This window comes from Harpia harpyja, chromosome 16 (assembly GCF_026419915.1).
Source record: "Harpia harpyja isolate bHarHar1 chromosome 16, bHarHar1 primary haplotype, whole genome shotgun sequence".
NCBI lineage: Eukaryota > Metazoa > Chordata > Aves > Accipitriformes > Accipitridae > Harpia > Harpia harpyja.
In genome coordinates, this window is record NC_068955.1 from 6,694,512 (window position 1) to 6,720,436 (window position 25,925).

At 56.9% G+C, this 25,925-nt stretch overlaps 1 protein-coding gene across 3 annotated transcripts in view; it reads right to left on the reverse strand.

Moving 5' to 3' along the window:
• NKAIN1 (sodium/potassium transporting ATPase interacting 1) overlaps positions 1-25,925 on the reverse strand; it is a 39,507-nt gene that overhangs the window by 4,703 nt on the left and 8,879 nt on the right. For 2 of the 3 annotated variants that reach the window (XR_008238782.1, XR_008238783.1), the window contains 4 exons: positions 8,075-8,212; positions 7,793-7,873; positions 5,335-5,532; positions 1,445-4,505 (listed from right to left, as the gene is read on the reverse strand). Coding sequence is in view for 1 of the 3 variants with exons in the window: in XM_052811595.1 (XP_052667555.1) it covers positions 1,445-1,526; positions 4,445-4,505; positions 5,335-5,532; positions 7,793-7,873; positions 8,075-8,212 (560 nt within the window). In the remaining 2 variants the exon portion in view is untranslated. The remainder of the gene's footprint in view (positions 1-1,444; positions 4,506-5,334; positions 5,533-7,792; positions 7,874-8,074; positions 8,213-25,925) is intronic. The other variant, XM_052811595.1, reaches the window with a different exon arrangement.

Here is a 25,925-nt window from a genome sequence, read left to right on the forward strand (position 1 = left end):
AAGGCCAGAGGCTGGATCCGTGCCGGGGAGCCAGGCAGCACCATCTCCAGCATCACCTCGGGATGGGATGCTCTGGTACCCGGGTGGCTTCACAAAATCCAGCCCCCAGCCATGCAACCCCAACCCCCCCATGACCCCAAAACAAGTCCTGGGCAGCCAGCGGAGCCCTGGAGGGGGGCTGGGTTTTGCAGAGGATACAGGGCTGGGTTACACATCTCCCAGAAAGGGAGGAGAGGGATTTCCCCAGCACCTCTGAACCCCACTGAGGTCTCCCCATCCTGGTTTCTCAGTGCCGAGTTTCTCTGCCATCAGCTTTTGGGTCCCCTGTATATCTAAAATTGACATTCCCCCCACCTAAAATTGATATTACTGCTGGTATCCCCAAATGTTGCAGCTGTCAGCACTCATCCTGCAGCCATTGGGGAACGCTGGGCCCATAGCAGCCCCCTGGCAGCCCCCCCATTTCCCCCTGTGCTGCTGGAGGCTGCAAGCAGGAGAGGGTCAGGCAGGGCTCCCCCCGGTCCCCACCTTCCCCACTGCCCGTCTTTGCCACAGTGGCTTTGCACCTACCCACCAAGGCAGGTCTGAAAGGGTTCCCTGGGGGACACCATCCATGGGACATGTCCCATCCATGGGACAACGCTCTCCTGGGTTCCCCCGAGGGTGGGCAGCTGGCTGGGGGAGGGCAGGACACCCACATCAATCCCCAGGATGTGGGTGCTGGCACTGCTTCCACCCCAGGGTGACACCGTGGAGAAACGCCAGTGCCACCACCCGTGTACCCACCCTGGGAAGCTCCCATCCCGCCATGCCCCGCTCACACCCGGAGGGCTGGGGGGCCCCTGGGGAAGTACTAGCTCAATGCAGGGGGGCACAGCACCCATGGGTGCTCACCCGCACCCGTGCACTGGGGCAGGAACACGAGAGACCGTCTGTGCCCAAACACCCAGGGAGGGCCGAGCAATATCACAAATGCATTTGTTCCACCGCAGCCCCCCTCTTTGCATCTCTAATTGCATGGCGTGCCCTTGAATTTGCATAGAAGGCTTAAAATATAATTAATTTTTGGCACCCGGCAAAGCCCGCACGAGGCTAATCCCTTTAGATTTTGCAGCCTTATCTCATTTGAGCATTTATCTAGTTAAGCTTAATGGGTAAGGGAGAGGAAAAAAAAGTCAGCTGCACTTATCTGAAGAGCTGCTGCTCCCCCTGGGCAGCCCCAGCATGTTGAGTCTCAGCAAACAAAAAGCAGTGAAAAGCAAAACAAGGGCACGATCCCCCCTAAAACTGCCCAGCCCCAACAGAGCCTCTGGGCTTTATATTGAGGCCGAGCAGACTCACAGACCCAAATCTTTTGGGTTACGATGGTGCAATGAGGCACCTTGGAGGGGCTCCTGCATCCCTGAGCACCCCCAAGGCTTTCCCCGGCCTGGCGCCGACTCACGTGTAGAGCGGCTGTAGCTGTAGGTGTGATGTCTTCTGTGGCGCCTGGTAGCCGTAGGAGTCAAACCCGCCGATGAAGTCGACTGGGGAGAGGGGGGAGAGCAGCAAGGTGAGCTGGGGAGGGCAGTGGGGCAATTGTCCTGCCTCCCCCCACCCCGATGGCACCCATGGGTCACGCAGCATCCCGGGTTGCAGCAGCATCTTGGAGAGGTGCAGCATCCCAAGTTGCCGCAGCATCCCAGGGAAGTGCAGCATCACAGTTTGCAGCTGCATCCCAGGGAAGCGCAGCATCCCAGGTCACCACAGCAACCCAGGCAAGTGCAGCATCCCAGGGAAATGCAACATGTCAGTATGCAATAGCATCCTGGGTCACCACAACATCCCGGTCACCACAGCATCCTGGGGACATGCAGCATCCCAGGTCGCCACAGCATCCCAGGTCCCAGCAGCACCCCAGGAAAGTGCAGCATCCCAGGGAAGTTCAGTATCCTCAGCTGCTGCAACATTCCAGGATACCACAACATCCTGGGTCATTGCAGCGTCCCAGGTCACCACAGCATCTTGGGGAAGTGCTGTATCCCGGGCCATGGCAGCGTCTGGGGTCATAGCAGCATCACAGGGAAATGCAGCATCCCAGGGAGGCACAGCATCCTGGGTCACGGCAGCATCCCAGGTCACAGCAGCATCCTGGAGCGCTGCAACATCCCAGGTCATGGCAGCATCCCAGGTAGCAGCAGCATCCCAGGAAAGTGCCAGCGAGAAACCAGGGAAAGGAGCCGGACCAACTTGCAGAGATCCCTGTGGCTTTCTTCTCACCACCACAACAGCCCTTGCCTTCAGGCTGGACAAAGTGGGTAAAATTATCCCATCATTGTCTCCAGAGTGGGCATTTAAGGAGAATTATGGGGGAATTACATCTCGTTTAAAGCCTGTCATTTAGCGGAATTGCAGACACCAATATATCAGTTTTCATGGCTGTGATTTCCAGGCCAGCAGTTCATCCTCTCCGGCCAGCAGAGCCCATCACCCCCCCGACGAGCCCCTGGGGCACTCGCCAGAGGGATCGTGTCGGCAGACCCCAGCCCTTCACCCCGGCTCGATGCAGTGGGAGCAATGGGTGGCTGAGGGTGCCCCAACTTCTTCCATGATCTTCCTACGTGCCCCCAGCCCTGAACCCCACCATGGGCACAACCAGTGGCTGCTCAGCCAGCCCAGGAACAGGCACCATGCACGGCCAGGCTGGGGTATCCAAGCTGTTACAGGCGCTATATCACGACCCATCTCCCCAAAACCAATCTATTAATCCCCACGGAGCCATGATCCGGGTGGGTTTGCACACAGGTGTCCAAGAAAGCAGCGAGCTCGAGGGGGGAGCCCAGTTCTCCCAGGATATTTATCTTCCCGACTTAATATTCAGCCAGCTCTCAATTTTGACGCCATCCATCCATTTCCAAATCTAATAAGATATTCCATTAAAAAAGATGCATTTGAATCTTGGGATCCAGCAGCATTAATATTAAAAGTGTATTGAATGCGAGAGTTTGTTTGAATGCAAACGCGCTTCAAAGCCAGCGGCGGTAGATAAACCCTTTTGCCAGCTCCCAGGGTATAGAAACAAGTTATTACCGCAGGCAGTGTCCAATTTCACATGGAGATTTTCCTTTTCCGCTACACCGGTTCCCAGTGGCAGAGGGGGGAAAACACTGGGATGCTGAACCTGGGCATCTCCTGGGCTGGGCTGGGCCCATTTCTGGGTCGATAGCACCGGCACCGATGCTGATCCCGATGCTGCGCCCAATGCTGAGCGCATCTGGGTGGCTTTTGCCGCGCTGGCGGTTGCGGCACATCCCTGCCTGCGGTCGGCTGCTGGGAGCTGCCAGCTGGTGCGAATTAATTAATGGCAGATGAGCATTTAATGCGGTTGGATGGCTACAGCCTTAACCACCTGGTTAATTGGGGCTGGGGTGCTCAGCGCTTCCGGAGGGGTGTTTGCAGGGATCGTTGTCAGATCGGAAAGCACAATATAGATTGTATAAAAATTAGCCTGTAACTTTGCTTAAATTGCTGGGTTTCCCCCTGCTTTGGGGTGAAAAACCTCGAGGTGGAGAGGAGGGCTCTACCACCCCACTGTCTGTGGGGATGCTGGCCGGGGGGACATAATATTTCCCATTTCATTGTCCCCAAGCCCCAGGTGGCTGTCGAAAGGAGGAGGCAGGTGATGGCTGGTTCCGGGGGCCTTGAGCAGGGAGGACGGCTCCTCTCCTGCAGCCCCCGCGGGGCTGGATCCGCACCAGGAGGAGCATTCACCATGAATTTATCAGGGCTTAGAAGTGGCTCTTTACAGCAAGGGCAATTGTCCCCACTGCCACACCGGACCAGGGACCTGGGGGGAGATGTTCTGTCCCGGAGGAGACGCTCTGAATTTGGGTCAGTGGGGAGCAGCAAGAGCAATGCCGGCCCCAAATCCACCCCTGAGCGGCCACGCACAGGGATGAACATCCTGGCTTCAACGGGAGCTGGACTCAGTGCTGCAATGCTGGTGCGGAGACCAGGGACCAGGGACCATCTGAGCCTTGTCATGGGCTGGTGTGGGGACAAAGCCTGACCCTACGCGTTGCATGAAACTGTCCCGTTCCTGCACCCAAATGTTGTGAGTGCTGCAGTCCTGTGGGAGATGCAGCAGCTCAGGGCTCAGTGTCCCCGTCCCCCTCCTCTCCCAGCCCTGGCCAGGGTGCAGCACCCTCCCCGAGGCTGGGAGGGGGGGAACCGCTGGTGGCATGGCGTGGCACATCACACCCCAGCGCATTTGCCTCATTGGGGATGGAAAAATGGGAAAAAAACCAACTAAAGGGATCTCTTCACCTGCCTGCGACCCAGGCATCGCTCCCCCATCACCAGCCGGGAGCTGCCACCTTGGCAAGGTGCTGGCCGGCATCAGCTGAGGCCATTTTGCAGTGCTGTGGTTCTCCCCTCCCCGTGACTGAGAGCAAGAAGCACTTACAGCTGTCTTCTTCCTCCAGGAACACTTTGCTGACATAGCAGGCGTAGACAAAGCCAAAGAGCTGCGAAACAAAAGCGAGCAGAGACAAGTCGGTTATGGGGGTGATGGAGGCCACGACCAGCAGGGTGCTGGTGGGGGGATGGAGGTGGGTGCTGCGAGGTGGATGCCTGGGAGCATCCTGGGGGGACCCCAGGCAAGATCAGGGCTGCCACGGTGCTGGAGCCCATCTCTGGTGGGTCTGGGTGCTGATTTGGGATGTAGTGAGGTCGGATGGTTTCAGCTGCACTGGGGGGACAAGGGTGGTGGCCCTAGGGTGGACGGGCTGGCATCGCACTGGGATGGCAGTGCAGAGGGTGCTGAGCCCCACGTAGCACTGGGTACGCCTTTGGTGGGTGCATGGTAGCTGCTCTGGACCCCAATTCCCTTTAAAGCTTTATTTTCTTACAGCCCCCCAAGGCTCCCCAGGAGCTTTGCATCCCGGTGTGTCCCCTTCCCACCCCGCCATGGGGTGAGACAGCCGCTGGGAAGCGAGGGCCCTCCCTTTCCAGTGTGCGGCACATCCCACCAGCTCACACTCCAGCAACGTTGCTCCTGCATGCGTTACACCGAGAACCCCCTGATTCCTGCAGCATCCAGCCCACAGCCTGCCAGGTTTTGGGGCAGGCAGCACCCCTGGGGTGCTAGCATGGGCTCCATCTGCTCCTCTCTTCCAAGCTCTGAGCCAACAACACCACCCTTGATGCTATAAGCGGGCACTGATGCGTGATGGCACGGCGGGACATCTCCAGCTGGACCACGGCGGTTCTGCCTGTCCCGGTCCCTGCCATCATCCCCCCTCTCTCGCTTCGCAATTCGGGGTGAGGAGGGAAGATGCCGGCAGCTGCCCTTACCGCCAGGAATATCTGCGTGGCACTGCTCACTACCTCGATGTACTGGTAGTCAAGCAGGCAGCCGCTGACGGTGATGACGTGATGGTCCTCGGGTGCCAGGTTGGAGTTCATCACCGGCGTCACCAGGCAGCCCGGCCCGTTCTCCATCCACCATGAGCGGTGCAGTGAGGTATTGAAGGTCATGATGAAGTCTCGGTCCTGTGGGAGGGGAGCAGAGGAGGAGACACAGACTGTGGAACTGAGGTTCTTTGCAGAGGACGTGGCCAGAAAATGGGCTTTTCCAACCCAAGGAAGCTCCATGAGCATTGCACCCACCCAGACCATGTCAGTGCAGCGTGGCCAACAAACCCCTGCATCTCCCTAACCCGCAGCCAGCGTCCTGGAGGTTTGTGGCTTCCTCCCACATCATGGCATTGGCATGGCATCACGGACCATTTGGTCAAGCAGCACCCAGGTGCGCTGTGATGTCCAGGTGCCCTCATGGATGTCACAGAGCGATCACCAGCATGGCAGCTTGGCCTTGAGGTGGGGAAGCAGCCACTTGTGATGCTGCCAACCACATCCAGCCATCTGCAAGACGGGACCACGGGATCACCCCGCCAGCATGGTCCAGGGATGCACAGCAATCCCCTCTGCTTCCCCTGGGGTTTTGGGGTGCCATCCCCCCAACCCCATCCACACGGAGCCTTGCAGGGGCCTTGCTCACACACGTCCCCTCCTTGTAAGCCCATTACCAGGCTTTGGGGCTCTCCCTGTTTCATCTCCAGCAGCTCTGAGGTGGCAGCAGCCTCCCCGCTGCAAGGCACGGCTGTGGGCTCTCACCAGGGTCGGATAAGACGCAGGGCTAATCCCCCAGCCCCTGCCTGCGCCCTCCCCATAGCAGGCTCGAGTGAGATTAAGCTCCTGGGCTCAATCCCAGGGTGCACCATGGCATTTTTGATGCCAACGCCTGTGGATCGTGGATCCGGCAGGGAGATGGGGACTGCATGGGTTGGGATGCAGCCCCAGCGCAGGGCTCCTGCAAGCAGCAGCAGCATGGCTGGGTGAGCACCCACCCCGTGGAAGGTCCTCCTGGCACAGCTGAGTGAGCACCCACCCCATAGAGGGTCCTCCCAGACCATCTCTGCACCACCAGCTCTTGGGTCTGCAGGGGGCTGGGAAACCCGTTGAGCATTCTTTGTAGGAAATCAACAATCTGGGATCAAAAGATATTTGCTGGTGAGAGTGGAAAAAATAGAAAGAAAGTGGGTTTTGGTTTCTGAAGCCAAAGGATGTGGGTTTGGGTGCTGGGAAGCACAAAGAGGGGGTGTTCTGGCATTGCAGCATCTCTGAGAGATTGGGGATTTCCACTGAAAACACTCAGTGGAAGTGAATCCTCCCCTATTGCATCCTTCGTGCCTGCTGCACGTATCCAGCATTTCAGCTTTTTAGAAGAGCCTCAAATGACCTGTCACAACATGGGAAGATGGTTTCATCCATCAAGCCCCCCAAGAAGCCCTTTTCCCAGCTGTGGGCAGCCACAGAGCGAGCAGAAGCCCGTTTCCCAAGTCCTCTGTGATGCCCCGAGCTCCTCAGAGCTGGGAGCGGGATGCCAGAGTGGGGCACATCCTCAGCACGGGTACCCCAAACACGGGCTGAGGATGCTCACACCATCTAGTGATGCATCATCACTACATTAAGTTTTGCTCTTTTTCGTGTAAGAGCTACAATTTAATAGCCCAGCATGGGGCAGAGAGACACGGAGAGGCACGGCCCCGCTCACATCCTCACTCCCATTGCCACCAGGTGACTTTTCAAAGCCATTAACGATGCCCAGCTGCTCTCCTGCCACTGCTGGGCGCTCCAGGGCCGAGCAGCATTTGCAGAGCCCCAGAAGACCCAGGAAAATTGGGAATCTGCAGGAGGGGGGGTCTCCTCCTTCCCACCCCGCTGCCTTGCCCATCCCTGCCTGCACCACGAGCCGAGCTGCTGGAGACCCTGCCCCAAACTTTCCTGTCATTGCTTGTCCCCAGTCCTTGTGTCCCTTCTCCACTTTATCTCCTCACTGGCACGTTAGGCAACGCCACCGTCCAATTTCTGCACCCCATAAACCCCGGCAGTGCTGAGGGCATGCTGGTGATTAACGAGCGCCCTGCAATTCCCGACTCATCAGCCTCATTAATTTTGCACTCCCGCTTCAAAGCCTCCGCCCCCGCCACCTTGGCCTGAACCATCCGTCTGTCCATCCCACGCACACATGGGTGCTCGGTGCTGCAGCCCACCCCCAGCACCCAGGTGGGTGCTTTGCTGCCAGGGTGGGAGCACCCACAGGCTCTGGGTCCCTTTTGAGGGGCAGAGCTGTGGAGCAGGGGAAGGAGGAGGAAGGACAGCAGGAAGGATGGGAAGACAGAGAGGGAAGGAGGATGGAGGGATGAAGAGAAGGACGGAGGGAGGAAGAGGAGGCAGGTGGGGACATTACCTGCGACAAACGTCCGACCTCCAGGTAGAAGCAGATGATGAAGGCATTCCAGCCGACCCACAGCACCAGCCACACCGCGTACTGCCGAGAAGAGAGCCGGTCAGGGCATGCCATTCCAACTGGACATCCCCCAGTCCATCCCCCCTCCGCCCTGCTCACTGGATCCCACTGGATCCACAGGGATTTGGGTTTGGATATGGGAGGGGACCTGGGGCTGAGCCATCCCCGGGGGTGATGATGCTGCACCTGGGCATGGGGACTGGCATCCGTGGTGGTACCTACCATCATGAGGTATTTGGATCTGTACTGGATGGTCCCAAAAATACCCAAAATAACAGCCATGATGTGTAAAAAATTAGCCAGGATGGGTGCCCACTGGTAGCCCAGGAAATCAAAGATCTGCCTCTCCAGTGCCGCTACCTGCAACAGAGTAAAGGAGGGGTTGTAGGTATTAAAGCAGGGCATCGGTCACCGCAGCAGCTCCTGGGATGCTAAAGGCAAAGAGCAGCTGGTAATTAATGGGAAATCCCATGGATAATTAGTTGCGATAGGCTGAAATGTCTGCGTGATGAATCGGTCCGTGGTGGGCAAATGCATGGTGGCAAGCAAGGGGTTATTAGGAATATCTGGAACTGAGAAGGGGAAAGCAAGGAGGCGTCAGCTTGTCGTCCCGCCAGCACCCTCTGTGCCTCAGTTTCCCCATTGCTCAGGTCTCAGGCACTGCTGAAAATCACCCTTCAGGATGGGTTTATCCCTGAGCTCAGCTTGTCCAGGGGAAAATCTGCTCAGGTCGTGCACCGGGTCCTGGTATTTTGCAAGTGATTTTTCTGCCCATTCTCACCAGCTCATCATGTGCCTTCCCATTTAACACCATTGGGTTTTGATTGCCATTATTGTTTGTAATCCATAAATAAGGACGTGACACAGCTTAATAAATCGCACGGCATGCAGAATTAGGGACAGTAGCTCGTGTGATCTGCCTGTTATCCCAGCGCTTATTTATGGCTCTATTTGCTACCGGCTCGGGGTCTATTACTCTTAATTACAGGATTAGCTTAAAGAAAGGTGGTAGCAAAGGTGAGGTGGGAGTGCTGGAGCATCTGCCGACGGTTTTAAGTTAAAAAATGGAGATTTGATGAGGCTATGTTTTTTCAGGGATCTTTCAGAGAACTTCAGGGTGTGTCGCACGCCACAATCCCCAACGGCACAGGGACAGGGCTGCAGCGAGCTGTGTCTCCAGCAGACTTGCAAACCAAAAAACCTCTTTATATTTATCTTTTTGACAGCCCAGGCCTGTCTCATTGCTCTTTGAGATGCCCCAGATTCACCCCAGATAAACGCTGAGAGCTCTGGGGTCCTGAGTCCTCCCCGCAACACTGTGCCTCAGTTTCCCCTCCCAGTGCAATGCCTCTCATCCTGGTAGAGAAGAGTTTATCCTGAAAAGTGCAGGAGAAAATGGGCTTTACATCCCCCCACCGTTCACTGGCAGCTTCCCCCGGTGATCTGGATTTAGGGGAGCTCCATCCTGGTGCTCCCTGAAACTCCCATGGGGGTTATGGCCACGGGGCTGCCCCAGGGCCCCGCAGCATCCCTGCCCATCCAGCCCAAGTTAATGTGTCCTAATTACAGGGGGAAATAAATGAGGTGGCAAAAGTCCTTCGCTAAGTGTTTCGTGAGGATGAGCCACGGCTAATGCATCTGTGTGTGCAACTGCCAGCTGTGCCTCAGTTTCCCCATCCACAAAGCATCATGCATTCATTGAATTGGCTTAGCAAGGGCTCTAATTAATGCCTATTTTAGCCCAGCTCCATTCTGCCAGCAAGTGGAAAGCCAAAGGCAGAGCTGAGGACCATGGTATCCCATTCCCTACCCTATCCTGGGCTAGGATCTGCTGGATCCATGCTGGCAGGACCCCGGTTTCAATTAAAGGTGATGCAAAGGCATGGAGCAGCTGAGCCTGGGCAGCCCCTGGATCCACAGGGCCGGGACCAAGGCTGTTTGCATTGAGGCTTAATTCACTTCCACGCTATTTAAACTCTCTGAGGAAACGGCCTTTGGAAATACTTACAACCAGGCCCTAAATCTTTTAAATTGAGGAATGTAAATAATAAATGATACAAGGAGCACGGTGCTCGGCATTTTATAGCCATCCATCGATCTGGTGACTGTTGACAGAGCTGCTTAGCAGGAACTAGATGCGAAGGCTGTGAGTTTTGGGTACTGGTGAGTCTCCGAGCCGAGGGATGGAGCTGGGAAGAGCCTCTGAGAGCATCCCATGGAGCCGGAGCGATGCGCTTTCACCCGCATGGCTCCTTAATTCCAGCCCATCAAGCCAGGACAGGCTGAAGGAGAAGGAGTTGGGAAGAGCCTGGTTGAATCAAATCCTTCTTCATTCCAAGGAGAGGCAAAATTAGTGGCAAACAACACAGTCTCCCCGCGGACAAGCAAGAGCTGCTAACTGCACCGAAAAATGTTGTCAGAGCCACCTGGCAGGTAAAATGCTGCTTTGTGTGTGCTGTTATTTAAGCATATTCCCTCCACCTGAAAAGCAAATCTTGGCTTTTTAGCCTCGTCAGATCCTGCTTAAAGTTAGGGAAAATACAGAGACACAGCACAAAACGCGGTGAGTCTGCGGCTGCAGCTCCCCTGGCTTTCGCTGCCTGCAAAGCACCAAGGGCATCTCAAGGGCAGCTCAGCAGCCTTACGCCCAGTTTCATGAGTGGGGAAACTGAGGCACGACCATGCTCCGGGGGAAGTGGGGGGCACAGATTTGGCAATCCTCGCACGGGTCACTGTGGGGCTGAGTGAGCACTGTCTTCAGCTCAGACCGATGCTCCTGGCTTGCTCTAAGCCCTTCTCATGGCTAGCTCGCTGCAGACCCCAGGCTGGTCCAGCACCTGGAGCATCCTCCCCTGATCCTTTGGGGGTGAGATGTCCCCCGGCAGCAAACTTCAAGAGAGCCGGCTTCTCATGCAGCCACCCCTAGCTGTTCATCAACGGTGGCCCTAATTGAAGCAAGAGCAGTGAGCAAGCCTGGCTGCAAGGCTGCAAGCACAGCAAAGGACTGCAAGCTCTCAGTGCGCTCCACAAGAAACCTCCAAGCAACCTGGGGACAGGCAGCATCCAACCCCCACAAACCTAGGTGACTTGTGGAGCTCAGAGCATCCTCCCCAGGCTGTCCTCCTCCTGTAAGGGGTATTTCCCATGCTAATAGCAGCCCCATTAACAACCCACCCTCATTAATACCCTGCTCTCCCCTTTCAGCTCTTACTGCTGCTCCGCCATCAAAGCTGTGATGCTCCTGGGGGTGTGGGACCAGGAACCACACACCATCCTGCTACTAATTAAGATAAACCTGCAGCCGATCAATGCAATGAGTTTTAGGGCTCCCTCTTAATTAAACACTCTAGTTTATCGATCGGCCCCAAAAGTTCCCTTTGCAGCAAATCACATCAATTAGTCGGGGGCAGACGCGCACCAGAGTGCTGCTAATTGAAACGCGTTGCCTGCAATGATTTTATTTTAATCAAGAAATCGAAGTGGGCGAGACGCGGGGATAGGGCTCCATCAGTGCATGGCAGTCCCTGGGAAGGACCGTGGCAGGAGGGGACACGTGCGCACCCCCCTGGGGACAGGGAGCTGCCAGGGCTCAGCCTGGGGGCTCTGGGCAGGCAGAACCAGTGAGGCAGAACTGGAGGAAAATGGGATTTTTCAAGGGTGCTGGCACCAAATTCAAGTGGGAAGGAGCTGACCTGTCCCCACATCACCCCTTGGTTATGGCACCTTCACCTTCCTCGGACCCATCCTGTTACTCGGTGGGGTTTCCTAGTCCTTTTTAACCCCCATGACAAGGATGGGAGAGATGAATCCCACTCCAGCTGTGCACAGACACTGGTGAGCGCCTTTCCCCATGTCCCATCCCCACCAGATTTGATATTTTGAGGTTGGAAATCCCTCCTGCAACCCAGCTGGGCAGCATTGGGCCCTGGGAAGAGCATCCCTGACCCAGCACCCTCCGACCTGCTGCAGTATTAAAACAGAAATCTTCTTGCCCAGCAGCTGTCCTTTTTGCTCTCTTGGAATCAGAGAATCACAGGATGGGTTCAGTTGGAGGGACTTTTGAAGAACATCTAGTCCAACCCCCTGCCATGGGCAGGGACACCTTCCACTAGACCAGGTCGCTCAAAGCCCCATCCAACCTGGCCTTGAACACTTCCAGGGATGGGGCAGCCACAACCTCTCTGGGCAACTTGTTCCAGTGTCTCACCAACCTCACCATACAATGTTTCTTCCCTATGTCCACTCTAACCCTACCCTCTTTCAGTTTGAAACAGTTGCCCCTTGTCTTGTCACTACAGGCCCTGGTAAAAAGTCTCTCTCTATTTTTCTTGTAAGCCCCCTTTATATATTGAAAGGCCACAAGGTCTCCCTGGAGCCTTTTCTTCTCCAGGCTGAACAACCACAACTCTCTCAGCCTTTCTCCATAGCAGAGGTGTTCCAGCCCTCTGATCATCTTCATGGCCCTCCTCTGGACTCACTCCAACAGGTCCATGTCCTTCTTATGTTGGGGGCCCCAGATCTGAACACAGAACTGCAGGTGGGGTTCTCACGAGAGCAGAAGAGAGAGGGAGAATCACCTCCCTCAACGTGCTGGTCACTCTGCTTTTGGTGCAGCCCAGGATGCAGTTGGCTTTCTGGGCTGTGAGCACACATTGCTGGGTCATGTCCAGCTTTTCATCACCAGTACCCCCAAGTCCTTCTTGGCAGGGCTGTTCTCAATCCCATTCACCCCCCAGTCTGTACTGGTACTGGGGATTGCCCTGTCCCATGTGCAGGACCTTGCACTTGACCTGGTTGAACTTCAGCCCACTCCTCCAGCCTGTCCAGGACCCTCTGGATGGCATCGATCCCTCCAGTGCATCAACTGCCCCACTCAGCTTGGTGTCATCTGCAGACTTGCTGAGGGTGCACTCCATCCGACTGTCTATGTCACTGATGAAGATATTAAATAGTACTGGTCCCAGTACAGACCCTTGAGGGACACGACTTGTTACCCATCTCCACTTGGACATTGAGCCATTGACTGCGACTCTTTGGACACAGCCATCCAGCCAACACCAGGGGACCAAGTCCTTCCACTGCCCAACAAGATGGACACCGCGTCCACAGCATGGTTCGGGGCCATCCCTCGTCCCACTATGCCCACCAGGGACAGGCTGGAGCCACCATGGCCCCCCATCAGCCCATGACCCTGCTTGGAATTTATAGAAGCAGGATTTGGCAGCAGATCCTCCCATCATAGCTGTCACATCTGATGGCTCTTAGAGACTTCTCCAAAACCCACTTCATTACCACCAAAACCAAAGGGACATGAGGACATGGCCACCTATGGACACAAATGACCCTGAGGCACACATGTCCAGGAGCTTGGCGGTCCTGGCAATCACAGGAACAATTTACCCATGTCCTTCCCCCGCAGTGCCCAGGGGAGGTGACGCTCATGTCACCAGTGCCTGGGGCTAGGACGCTGGCCTGGCTGCGGCCCCCGGTCCCCCCAGGCTCCGTGGGGGAGGCAGCACTGCCCCACTCCCTGCGCGCCATCCTCTCGCCTCGGCTGCAATGGGGATGACACGTTTGCTGACACAGATGCATAAATATATTATTGCATCCCTAAAGCCTCAATAATTAATGGGTGGAGAGAGATGGGAGCTTGTTCTGATGCTGGGGGGGGGGCTCATGTCCCGGGGGAGCTGGAGAGGGGGACAGTCCCTCCATCCTGCTCGCTTGCTCGCATCTGTGTGGAGCCGGTTCCTCTCGTCTCTCCGTGAGACCCCCATAGCTGCAGAGCCCCACGTTTGGGTGCTGGGCGATGCTTTGGGAACATCCCTGCTGCTTGCTGTGCTCTTGCCCAGCCCTAAGCCCCCAAGCATCACCCCGGGGTGCACCATCACCCCAGGGTGCAGCGGGCAGGGAGTCATGCCTGGGGACATGGGGCAGTGACCCCCCCCCATCCCCCAGCTGCATCTCAAGCTGTGCCACTCCCCATGCCCATGCAGCGATTTTTCCGGGTACATGATTATGTATTTAATTGCTTTTAAATAAAAGCCCCCTGTCCCCGATGTCCCCAAGGAGGAACCCAGTCGTCCGGAGCACATGGGGCAGCGGTGACATGGAAGGGAGGCACAGTGACACAGGGGTCCAGCCCCATTAAATCACACAGGGTGGCACTGGTCACCCCATCCCTCTGCCCGTGGGGACGGCCCCGGCCAGGCCACCACGTGCCCTTCCCCATCCTGGGCTCCCCCCGCTTGCTGCCGCTTCAGCTGGGCCGTTTTGGGGCAGAACAAGGGGTTTGCACATTTTCACTACCTGGGCAAAACACTTTCTGGGAGGCGAACATCTCTTTTTTCTGGGATGGAAATCCTTCCCATTTATTTTTTTCCCCTTTCTGAGAAAAATCAGGGGGGCAATATCCCCTTTCCCTGCTCGTGTGGCTTTATTAAAACCCTCAGAAGGGTGACAGGCAGGTTTGCTCCTGCCTGCAAATGTCACAGCCACATCCCAGCGAGCCAGCAGCAGAAAAGTTGCGGTTTCAGTGGAGGAGATAGTGTGGGGGGAAATTCCCTAAAAATACCCTTTTCCCCAGCCTCCACCCCTGCGGCTGGCCAGGGGGAGCTGCGTGGTGAAACCCCCCAAAATCTGGGGCAAGACCCCGTGCGCTCGGGCATGCCAGGTGCGAGATGCCCCAGCCTGGAGAGGGAGCTGGTTCCCTTAGGGTGAGCCGGGGTCAGGATTCACGGATCCAGGCTGAGCCCGGGAGATCCAGCAGCATCGGAAGCACCAGCTGAGGTTGGGGAGCAGCCGCCGACCGGAGCCCGTGGGCTGCGTGGGCTGCGGAGGGCAACGGAGCTGGTGGCAGGAGGAGGCAGCACGTGGGCATCCACGGCCTGCCCGCACGCACGATCTGCCTGCACGCACGATCTGCCTGCACACATGATCTGCCTGCACGCATGGTCTGCCTGCACGCACGATCTGCCTACACACACAATCTGCCTGCACACACGATCTGCCTGCACGCATGGTCTGCCCGCATGCACAGCCTGCCTGCACACGTGGTCTGCCTGCACAGCCTGCCTGCACACACGATCTGCCTGCGCGCACAGCCTGCCTGCACAGTCTGCCTGCACACAGTCTGCCTGCACACATGGGTCTGCCCGCACACACGGCCTGCCTGCACGCACAGCCTGCCTGCACGCAGTCTGCCTGCACATTGCACCCCCCCACCCTCAGAGCGGGGCTGGCTGAATCGGGGTGCTCCCCACCACCCCCAGCCCTGCCCTCACCGCCCCCTCCCCAGTGTCCCACCGGCCCCACTCGCTATGGGACAGGGTGCGTGGGCATCACCCGTGTGCCCATCATGAGTGGCATCCTGTGCCGGTCCCCAACAGCCTGATTTTCAGCAGAGCGGGAAGCATCCTTGCGCAGCACCCACTGCCAGCTGGGATACAGGACCCCAGGAGCCCCCAGGGGACCCGGCCGTGGGGAGGGAGGGAGCAGAGGGGTGAATCCCCCCACAGAACACCCTGCAGCAGGGAGAGGATTCTCAACCATGCTCCAGCACCGAAGTGGCACACCCAGCATCCCCGAGCGCACGGGGTCTTGCTCCAGGTTTTGGGAGGCTTGATGCACCAGGAGCCAGAAGCTCCCCCTGGGGTAGAGGTTGGGGAAAATTAGGGGACTTTTTTCCCCACCGGCAAAACCGCAGCTTTTCTGCTGCTGGCTCCCCAGGGATGTGGCTCTGACATTCGCAGGCAGGAGCAAACCTGCCCGTCGCCATTCTGAGGGTCCTCACCAAGCCATGTGGGCAGCGGAAGGGGATATTCCCCCCTTCATTTTTCCCAGAAAGGGGTAAAAATAGATGGGAAGAGGTTCCATCCCAGAAAAAAAAAGGATGTTCCCCCCCTGAAAATACTCTCCCTAAAGACTGAAAAACCCTGACAATCCAGCTGCATTTTTTTTCAGTGTCGGCGAGGCCGGAGCAGGCAGCGCAGGCAGGATGCTTCTCCCGGCTGCCTGCTGCCCTTGATCTCAGCAGCAGCATCTGTGCGTTGGGCTGAAATAAACCCTCCGCTCTCCCCTCCGTGCTGCGGCGTGGCAGGAGTGGAGCGGGGCTTCATTACCCCCCGATGGGTTATTATCCTTCAGCCGGGTGATTTCCTCCCGAACACCATATGCCTTGGGCTCGCCGGGGATTTAACTTTTCATTTCGCTGCATTTTGAAGAGATTTGGGGGTTTTATTCTGCCTCAAATTCCCCTCTGTGCTGCGTCCAAAGATGCTGTGAGAGCATCGCTCCCCCCGCTGCTCAGTCCGTCCTGGTTGTTTGGGGCAGAAATGCCTCGTTTCTAAGCAGTTTGGCCAAAATAACGTTGGGGGTTAGGGAAAAAAACACCCCCCAGACAGAGCTGTGGGGCAGGATCTGGCCTGCTAGTGGGATACCCGATGCTGTCAGTCCCCGTAAGGGACGTCTCCCTCAGTCCCCAGGGCTGGGTGTCCCCGCAGCAGATGGAGCATCACTGGGGCTGACGAAGCGCACAGGTTTCCCGGGGGCCAGCCAGATCCTGCCCCCCATCCCCAGGAGGGAAAGCAAAGCCCAGCTCCCAGCCCCAAAGGATGCTACGGGGTCCTGCATCCCCACCCTGAGCCCCTGCAACACCCAAGCACCCCCTTGCAGCCTCACCCCCCCCCAACCTCTCTTTTTGAGGCAGTTTAAGGCATTTTGCTGATTTTCACTCTTCCAGCACCTTCGCCTGCTCCTGGGGAGCCTGAGGAGCCATCGGAGGCGTTTTCATTGTACGGTCCCTGCGAGCCGCCCCTCTCCACTTAGGGAAATTGGCTGCGATTTAAATGAATGGCAAGCAAGCGAATTGACTATTAAGAAGGTGCAAACACTGCTGTGAACCCAGGGACTTCATTTAATGACTTGGAAACAAGTTCTTGACCTACTTCCAACTTGCAAAAGCCTTTGTGAAATCGCAGAGGAAAAGAAATTAAAGGCGCCGGAGCCTTGATTGCTCTCCAGTATTGGGTGGTGATGAGCAGGATGCAGCCCTTGGCCAACAAGATGCTCTGGGACCAAGCAGCCCCATTGTAAAACATGGCAGGAGCAAAAAGCGGGGTGAAAGAGGCACATATTGGGTCCTTCCCCAGCTGTTGCAACCCCTTGTTGATGCCAGTGGATTTTGGGGGACTCCTGGCCTCTGCACAGCCGCTTTCTGCCCCCCCAACGCCGGCATCGCTGGATGTAGGAGTTCCTGGCATGTGGCTCAAACATCCCAGATCTCTGGGATGTGGCTGCAGGTGCTGGGGGTACAGGCAGAGACTTGGGGTGCATGGGGGCCCTCGCCACGGCTCCCCAGCACACACCCAGCACCCACCACCCATCTGATGGGCTTTTCTTTCTCTCACCTATTTTTTTTCCCTCTATTCCCGGTTATTTCATTTTCGCCGCATCCGGCAGCGTTGCCATGGGAACGTGGCGGCAACCCCAGCTGGATGCGCTTGTCTAGACGCTGCGCCCCAGGAGCCTGCTGCCGGCAACCTGCTCCACGGGCTGGATATGGCCCCGGGGCGGGCTGCACCCCTAGGTGCGAGGTCACCCATTGCACTCATCCCCAGGACCCCCAGGAGACCCCAGCACCCATATGGCTGGGTGTCCTCCCAGCCCTGGCACCCCGGATTCATGGTCCTGGCTCCATCCATCCCTGGGGGGTTCCGTAAAAGGAGGGCTGGGAAATGCAGCCTCAAGGTGGCTAATGGCTATAATAATAATAGTGATAATAAAAAATCCCCTAAATGTAGCCCAAGCGTTGCAAAGTGCCCTTTGCACAAGGCGGATTAAACCCAGCCTCCTGTTTGGCTCCATCATAGTGAAGGGAAACTGAGGCACAGCACAGGGAGACACCCCCAAACCTTTGCAGTGCTCTGAGATGCCGGGAATGCCGAAACCCAGGGCAGTGGGTGTTCCCACACAGAGAGAGATGCTCCATCACCATCCTGGGGTCCTCCTGATTTACACCCGCTAGAACAAAGCCCCGAGCCACTGCTGGGGCCATTGGCTCCCAAAACTGTGGGGTTCGGGTGGATTTGGCTCTTGCCAGCTCCGATGTCCCCAGCGAGGACCCGCAGCAGGTCATTACCCCTGGAGGAGTTTTGGTAGGATTTTTTCAGACATCACAAATCTCAAATTTCCCCATGAGCAGGCTGGTTTAACTCTAATACAGTATTACATCTATTTAACGTTAGTACAATATTGCATCTACTTAACTTTAACACAAGATTACATCTATTATTTGCACCATCCTATAAATGCTGAGATGAGACTTTTTTCTTTCTCTTGCCTCCCAGCAAGGAAACTTTTCCATGCCTGGGGAAAGCCGAGGAAATCGAAGCAGCTCAATTCCCCGCTGGCCCATCAGAGGTTGGCTCCAGAGCGATGCCCTCCCACACGACAGGCTTTATTCCTGCAGGGAATTGCTCCATCCCTTCGGGAATTGCTCCACCCCCTTGGGAATTGCTCAGGAGCTGCAAACCCATTTAATGGTCCCCGCAGAAGGGAGCCGGGATGATCCCGTTAACCCCGAGCTTGTTTTGCTCTGCATCCACCCAGCCTGGCCTTGCAAATGACCTTGAAACAACCCAGGACCCTGGGGTCCCCTTGGTGGGGAGGACATGGGGGGGTGGCATTCATGGGATGGGGTAATGGGGTGCCAGCCGTGTCCCTGAGGGGGAAATGTGCACCGGGGACAGCAGAGGTGCCCGAGGAGGTCCTTGCCATGGAGGGGAAACTGAGGCATGGGGCTGCAACCCCAGCGGGACCCAGCCATTCATTCCCGTGAGGTTGAGGTGCTTTCACACCTGCAGGGCTGAAGCACCAAGGTCACCGGTGATGGCTGGGGAAGGGCTGATCCTGCACCGCCCAGGTGCTGTGCACTGCTGTGCTGTGCCTCAGTTTACCTGGAAAATGGTGTAAGTCCTGCCCGGCCCTGCTCAGCACCGCACTGGGGGCATTTGCTTTCTTGGTCAGGGTGACCAGCTCCATCAGAGCAGGTCTAATGGGGAAACTGAGGCACAGAGGGGTGGTGAAGAAGACCAAAAGCTCAGACCAAAAGCTGGAGAAAGGCTGTGCCTTGAGGACACCCGGTTGAGAGCTGCTCCAAACGTGCAGGAGCAGGGCTGGGACTGCTGGGTTGGCACGGAGAGACAGGATTTGGACAGAATCTTGCTGAATTACAACTTTTAGCCTAAGTTAAGCCACAAGGAGAAATCAAGAGAAGAGACATGGGCAACGGCCAGTGGCACAGGGCTGCAGGGGGAACGGGCGCCGGGGAGTGATGGGACCCAGGGGCAGAGCCCGGCCACGCTGCCTCAGGCAGCCACAAAGAGAAGTTAGGCTTCGGGTTGAAGCAAATCCATCTGGAAGCAGAGGGGGAAGTGAAGGGGCTGTACAGCCCCATGCCGTGCCCGAATAACCCAGCTGTGTGTCTGGGATGGAGCGTGAATGGGGGAGCCTGCTATCCCATCCATCCATCCCACCCCATGCCATCCCTCCTATGCATCCCATCCATCCTATACATCAGTCCCCTCCCATCCCATCCCATTTTTCCTATGCATCCTATGCATTCCATTCAACAAGTCCATCCCATCCAATTCACCATCCATCCCATCCCACCCTACCCCATCCCATGCATCCCACCCCATCCCATCCCATCCCACCCCACCCCAGAGCAAATAAACCCCCTGCCCTAGTCCGACACAGATCCCTGATCCCTGGCTCAGCCTCGGAGGCCCTTGCTGTCTCTGAACCATCGGCAACCACCCCCTGCAAAAGCCGGCTTCAACAAACAGCCTTTTGGATAAAAAAAATTGGGATTAATCAAGCGCCTCAATTAGCCACAATGAGCCACAGCTTGTCATCACGCCGGAGACTCGCAGCAGAAAGCACATTAGCAGCATGGCCACTGAGAGGCTGAGAATTAATTAAAATGGAGCAAAAAAGCCTAAAAAAATCCCTGAGCAAATGGGGAATTGCTCAGAGCAGGGGGATTTCTCCCTGCGAGTCTGAAGATGCCGAGCGGAGCCACATCCCTGACCCTGGCAGAGCATCACCGGCACCCAGACTGGCCGGCATCTCTTCCAGTGCCAGTTTGCCGGTGGGATGCAGTGACGAAGGGGACATCCCCCACTGCCCGCAGGGACCCCACTGCTCACCTAACCCCTTGTCCCGTGGTCAACGGGGCGAGGAAGAGCCTTGCAGGTGCTCAATAATGATGGAGCCATCAACACACCGTAGGGGAGGACTGATCCTGCCCTGCACCAGCCTGGGCGGGAGCCGGGGCTTAGATCTGGGGCATTTTGGGCTTAAATTTGGGGGACCTTGGGCTTAAATTTGGGGGATCTTGGGCTTAAATTTGGGGGATTTGGGGCTTAAATTTGGGGGATCTTGGGCTTAGTTCCGGGGGATCTTGGGCTTAAATTTGGGGTGTGCACAGGTATGGCAAACAAGATGGAGAACCAGGAGAGATACAGGGAGCCTGACCCCCTAAATAACAAAGTCTGCAGGTAAGGCACAGACAAACGCTGGGGCTGGACAAGGGTGGGGAGTGAGCAGGAGCCAGCTGCTCCAGGAAAAGCAGCTTTGGGCCATTGGAAAGAGGAGGAGTGGAACAAGCTGGTCTCCAAAAATTTGCAAAAACCCACCAGATGCTGTGCCAGGGTGGGACAGGATGGATCCTGGCTGAGAGGTCCCCATCAGCCCACAGTGGCCAAGCCCGTTTGGACAAGGATTAAGCCACAGGCAATTTCGATGCTAATTCTCCCAGTTAAGTTCTTTAAGCCCAACATCTGCGAGAAGCAAGAGGTAATTTCCCCCGGATCTCAAACGGCGCCTCAAAGACGCCGTTAATATAATCCGATAGAGGGTAGAAATATATATATATATATATATATATATATATAAAAAATCCAATTTACTGACTTATTTAGTGACACCTTTCGTAATCAATTCTCCCAGGAAAGAAATACTGATTAAAGCCAAGCACATTGCTATGGAAACCAGCAGTCCCTCCTCCCACGACCCGCAGGCTGGGAAGGAGAAAATCGGGTGAGGAAATCTGCCTGGTAACAACCCCGTTAATGAGCCAGGGAGCAAAAATAATCCCTCCGAGCGATGCCGCCGCGAAAGGAGCAGCCGGCGGCAGCCGGTGGGGAGGCGAAACTGTACGCGGCTCCCAAAATATTTATTTTTATGGGAGGGTAGAGCTGTTTTGGAGGAGGAGGGGATGCTCCTGCATCCTGGAGGGATGAAGGGGGCATCCGGAGGTGGTACCCAGGGGTGACCGGGTGCACCCACCACACCCTGCAAATGTGGGTGTTTCTTCCAGCACTTACTCAATTTTTTAACCTTAAAATACAGGATAAAACCACCCTGAGACACAGGTTTAAGAGATTCAGCTGCCACCAGCCTGTGAGGAGGTAGCTGCCAGCACAAAAGGGATTTATATGATAAACACTGCAGGTGTCCCTCTCCCTGGGGTGATCCCCCAGCCCACAGGCAGCCACCACACCTGGTGAGGGGCATCGCTGTCCGCTGCAGGCAGGGTTGTCATGCCTGCACTCATCCCCGGCTGAGCGAAACCCCTGTGGGCCAGTTTCTTGAAGAATTGGAGATTTATTCTGATTTCTACATTGAATAATGGCCCTGGGCTCCTGGAGGGTTTGGGGGTCTCCTCCTGGCTGGATGTGTCCCTCACCCCAGCATCCTGCAAGGAGAAGATGCCTGAGGCACCCATCAGTGCTGGCGATGCAAGGATAAATCTTACCATGGGCTGAATATAAAAGCACCCACGCTTTTGAAGCAGCTGGGGCTGACAGCGAGTGGCACGGAAGGGACTTGGCTGTTTCCCCAAGCACCTGCGATGCTTTTTGGGGTGCTTTAAGGAGCAAAGGTCTGCACAGGACATCATTAGTGCTGCTCATTGTCTATTGATGGATTTAATAACAATCCCACCCGGCATTTTCCTTAAATTCCCCCCATCACCATCACTGTCACCATGACTGGTGCTGGGAGTGGAGCCCCACTGCTCCAGCAATGGGACCACGGTCCTGCCAGGGCTGTGATCCCACAGGACCAGAGCATCTGACTGCTGCCATCACCCCATCCACCAGCATCCCAGGACAATTGCAAACCCGAGTATCGGAGCTGGAGAGGCATCCAAAGGGATGCACTGTCCTAATGAAATCAGAAACCTGAATATTTTGAACAATTCATTCAGTGAAAGAGCCAGTGCTGTTAAACCCGCCGATACCTTTCCCATTCATCGTGGAGAGGATTTAATAATGCGCCTTAGCAGAGCGTGCTGTGACCACCAGCGCATTATTAAACGTAGCGATTAGCGGCTGCCGCGGATGGGAGCTCATTAGAGACTTCTTAAACATCCATAAAAATTGCTTTTATTAATTGGTTCGTCGTCTTTTTATACCCACCGCGTTCAGGAGGGGGTTTTTTGGGTTGTGTTTTACAAACCCCTTTGTTGCATGGTGGTGGATGGTGAGCTCCCAGGGCCGGATCCCTCCCAGCACCCGCCCTGGAGCCTTCCCGCTCCACTCGGCCGCATCCTTTAATGACAAGACATGACACTGGGACATCGTGATGGGTGACAACACCATGGCTGAACGGGGAAGATGATGCCACCCCAAGCATCCCAAACCCTGCAGTGGGACTGGCACAGTCATCAGTCCCCTGCATCCAACAGGGCTGTGAGCCCATCCCCCTGGCATCGAGGCCAGCTGCACATTGGGGAAACTGGGATTTCCCCTAAAACCCCATTTCTCCCCCCATAACCACATGGGATGGCTTTGCTGGCTGGGAAATGGGTGCTGCCCCCAAATTCGGCACCCACAGGGTGCTGCTGCCCCAAACCATTCCCCCTTTTGGGTGCACCCGCAGGAGGGACGAGGATTTCCATCCCAAAATTTTGGGGGAAAAATGAGCCCGGCAGCACCCATGGCCTGGACACAGGACTGATGCTCCCACCACCTCCTGGGGTCCCCACATGGGTGCCCCCATAGGAAATGGGGCTCCAGGGCTCTCCCCATGTCCCCCTGCTCCATCTTCTCCTCTGCTGGGTGGCGGACACCAACCCCGCCATCGACCCCACTAACGAGGGCGCTGATAATTGCCAGGCGGACAGTGAGCCCCTGCCCCATGTATAATTCAAGCCCCTTTGTTCAGGCTGGGTTTGCTTTGTCTGGCAAGTGCCGCCTCCCCGTGGGACCCCCGCCCCGACCCAGCCGCCACGCAGCTCCTTCTTTGGGGAGGGCTTGATTAAAAATAATGAAGGCCTGGGGCTTCTGGGAGGTGGGAGGCGGTGTCATTAGCGGGGTCGGGGTCATTAGTGGGGTCAGCATCCCCCCCGGCAGAGGAGAAGATGGAGCAGGGGGACACAGGGAAAGCCCTGGAGCCCCATTTCCTACGGGGGCACCCATGTGGGGACCCCAGGAGGTGGTGGGAGCATCAATCCTGTGACCAGGCCATGGGTGCTGCTGGGCTGGGGCTTCCCTCCAAATTTTGAGATGGAAATCCTCATCTCTCCTGCGGGTGCACCCAAAAGGGGGAATGGTTTGGGGCAGCAGCTCCCTGTGGGTGCTAAAGTTGGGGGCAGCACCCATCTCCTGGACAGTGGAGTGGGAGTGCTCATGGAGTGATGGGGAGGACCTGCACCCAATGGGACATAAACTGGCCCCAAATGGGTGAGGGTGTCCCTAAATACGGCCCCTGACACCCACCGGAGCCCCAGGTAGACACCCCAAATTTACCGCAGCATCGCTCACCTGCGTTTCCTGAACCAGCCGTCCTCAGCACCAAGCGCAGGCACTGCCAGCACCCTGCCCATCACCGGTCCTGAGCTCAGCCCTGCAGCCCAGGGCCAAATCCAGGCTAGGCTTAATGGGCAGCAGCCTTGGGAGGGGCTGCCTTAAAATCTGGTGAGATGCAGCCCGAGGAAGGTTGGTGGCCCCAGGTATGGGACAGGGATGTGCTCCCCGCCACGCTGGAAGGGACTGTGGGGACCTACCCCAGCTCACACCAGCCTCCGCTCGCCATTACCTACACAACTGTTGAGCTTCGGGGGGGAGGAAGGTTAAAAAATACATAAATAAAGACTTTAATAATCAATTGGTGTTTATCGAGCGGGTCATAACAATACCAGCCTGCTGCTGCCAATCGAAATCCTTGTTCAGAGCCACCGAGTCAGAGATATGACGCGAATTCCCAAGAGGGAATAAAACAGGTCTCGGCACTGATCCTGCTCATGCTTCCCCGTCCTTCTGGGCTCTGCCCCACGTCCCTCCCAGGGGAAAGGGGGGTGATATCCTGGGTGTCCCCCAGGAGCAAAGGGTGAGGGGACATGACCATGTCCAGCGCTGCAGTGGCAGAGCTGGGAGCCAAAGGGGATGGAGGCATGGCCAGGCTGGGCACGGGGACACCCAGCCCTTGGGGACTGGCCCCACTCCCTGCGAGCTCCATGCAAGCTCCCCGCCCCACAGCGTCGTCCCCACCAAAGCCTGGCTGTGGTACCCATAGCCACAGGGCTCCCAATGGCCATGCTGCCATGCCAGGGGGATGCCACCACTGATGCTACCCTCCAGCAAGCCCCCAGTACCATCTCCAGCCCTGGGGAGCAAACAAGACACCCCCAGGCCCCCCTAAACCTCGCTGCACTCTGACCACCCCACCAGCCCCCGTGCCAGCGGTCCCCAACACCGCCGCGGGGACACAATGCCAACCCTGTGCCACGCCGGTGCCAGTCACAGGACTGCTGTGTCGCCCCACTCCCCGAGCCGAGGAAAAACTACGCCAGATGCTACAAAAAGGGGCCAGGAAGGACAGTTTCGCCTGAGAGTCCCAGCAGCTGCCGAGGGGAATTGGCAACCGGCCGGTGATGGGCTGGAATTGGTGGCAGAGGAGGGGACAGGAGAGGACAGGAGCAGGGAGGGTCCTGGCGGCACAGATGGGGACACCATGGCCCCGGGGTGGGTAAGGGGGACGGGGCTGGTTCCTGAGCCAAAACAGGGGAAAAAAAAAGAGAAAATACAAATTGGAGCCTGCAAAGGGTTTGTGCAAAGCCACAGGGTGGGTGCCAGGTCCCTTCCCAGGGCTGGGGGACACGGCTCAAGGCAGCGGGGACCCCGGCTGAACCCCACGGCCACGGCCGGCACAGCCACACTGCCGGGCCTCCCGCAGCTCCTGGTCATTCCGTGGAGTGGAGGAGGAGGGGGAAGATGTGTGGGGGGGGGAGAGAGCCCCGAGGGGGATGGGACAAGGACTCTCAGCTTGACGTTTCCAGGCAATAGCTGAGGACCACCATTAATCTGAGCCATTACTGCACAGAAGTAGAGAGCCGACAGGTTTTCCCGTGGGGTCCTGTTAGCCTCAGCATCCCTCGCTGTGCTGCCTGAGCATCCTCCACTCCCACTCCGAGCATCCTCCATGCTCACCCGGAGCATCCTCTGCTCCCACCCCAAGTATCCTCCATGCTCACCTCAAGCATCCTCCCCTCCAACTGGAGCATCCTCCACTCTCACACCGAGCACCCTCCTCTTCCCTGGGACATTTCCTAGTTGGGACTTTGTACCTGGGTGTCCCTGCGGGATGGCATGAGCGTGCCCAGGGGACAAAGTGCCAGGCAGAGATGCACCACTCCAGTGACATGCCCACAGCTCCCTGCAACCCCCGAGCCCCACACCGGGACAGTCTCCGAGGCAGAGCCACACCACCCTCAGCCCTTGGGCTTCCCAAATGCCTTCCACCAAAGGTCTTTACATTTTCCTTCCCCATCAAGAGACGAAGGGAAGCAGAGCCGCTCTGCACCAGCTCCTCTCCGGCTCCCTGGTGCCACACTCCCGCTGTCCCCAGGACACAGGCTCTGCCCTGCGCACCTGTGGTGGGAAAGGGCTGCACTATCGATCCAGTTATCAGAAGAGACCAGAGTGACGCAGAGTGCTAATTAACCCTAATCAAGTTAATTAGCCTGAGAGCCAAGCAGCAGGCCAGCCCTCAGTTTGCTCCCTGCCTT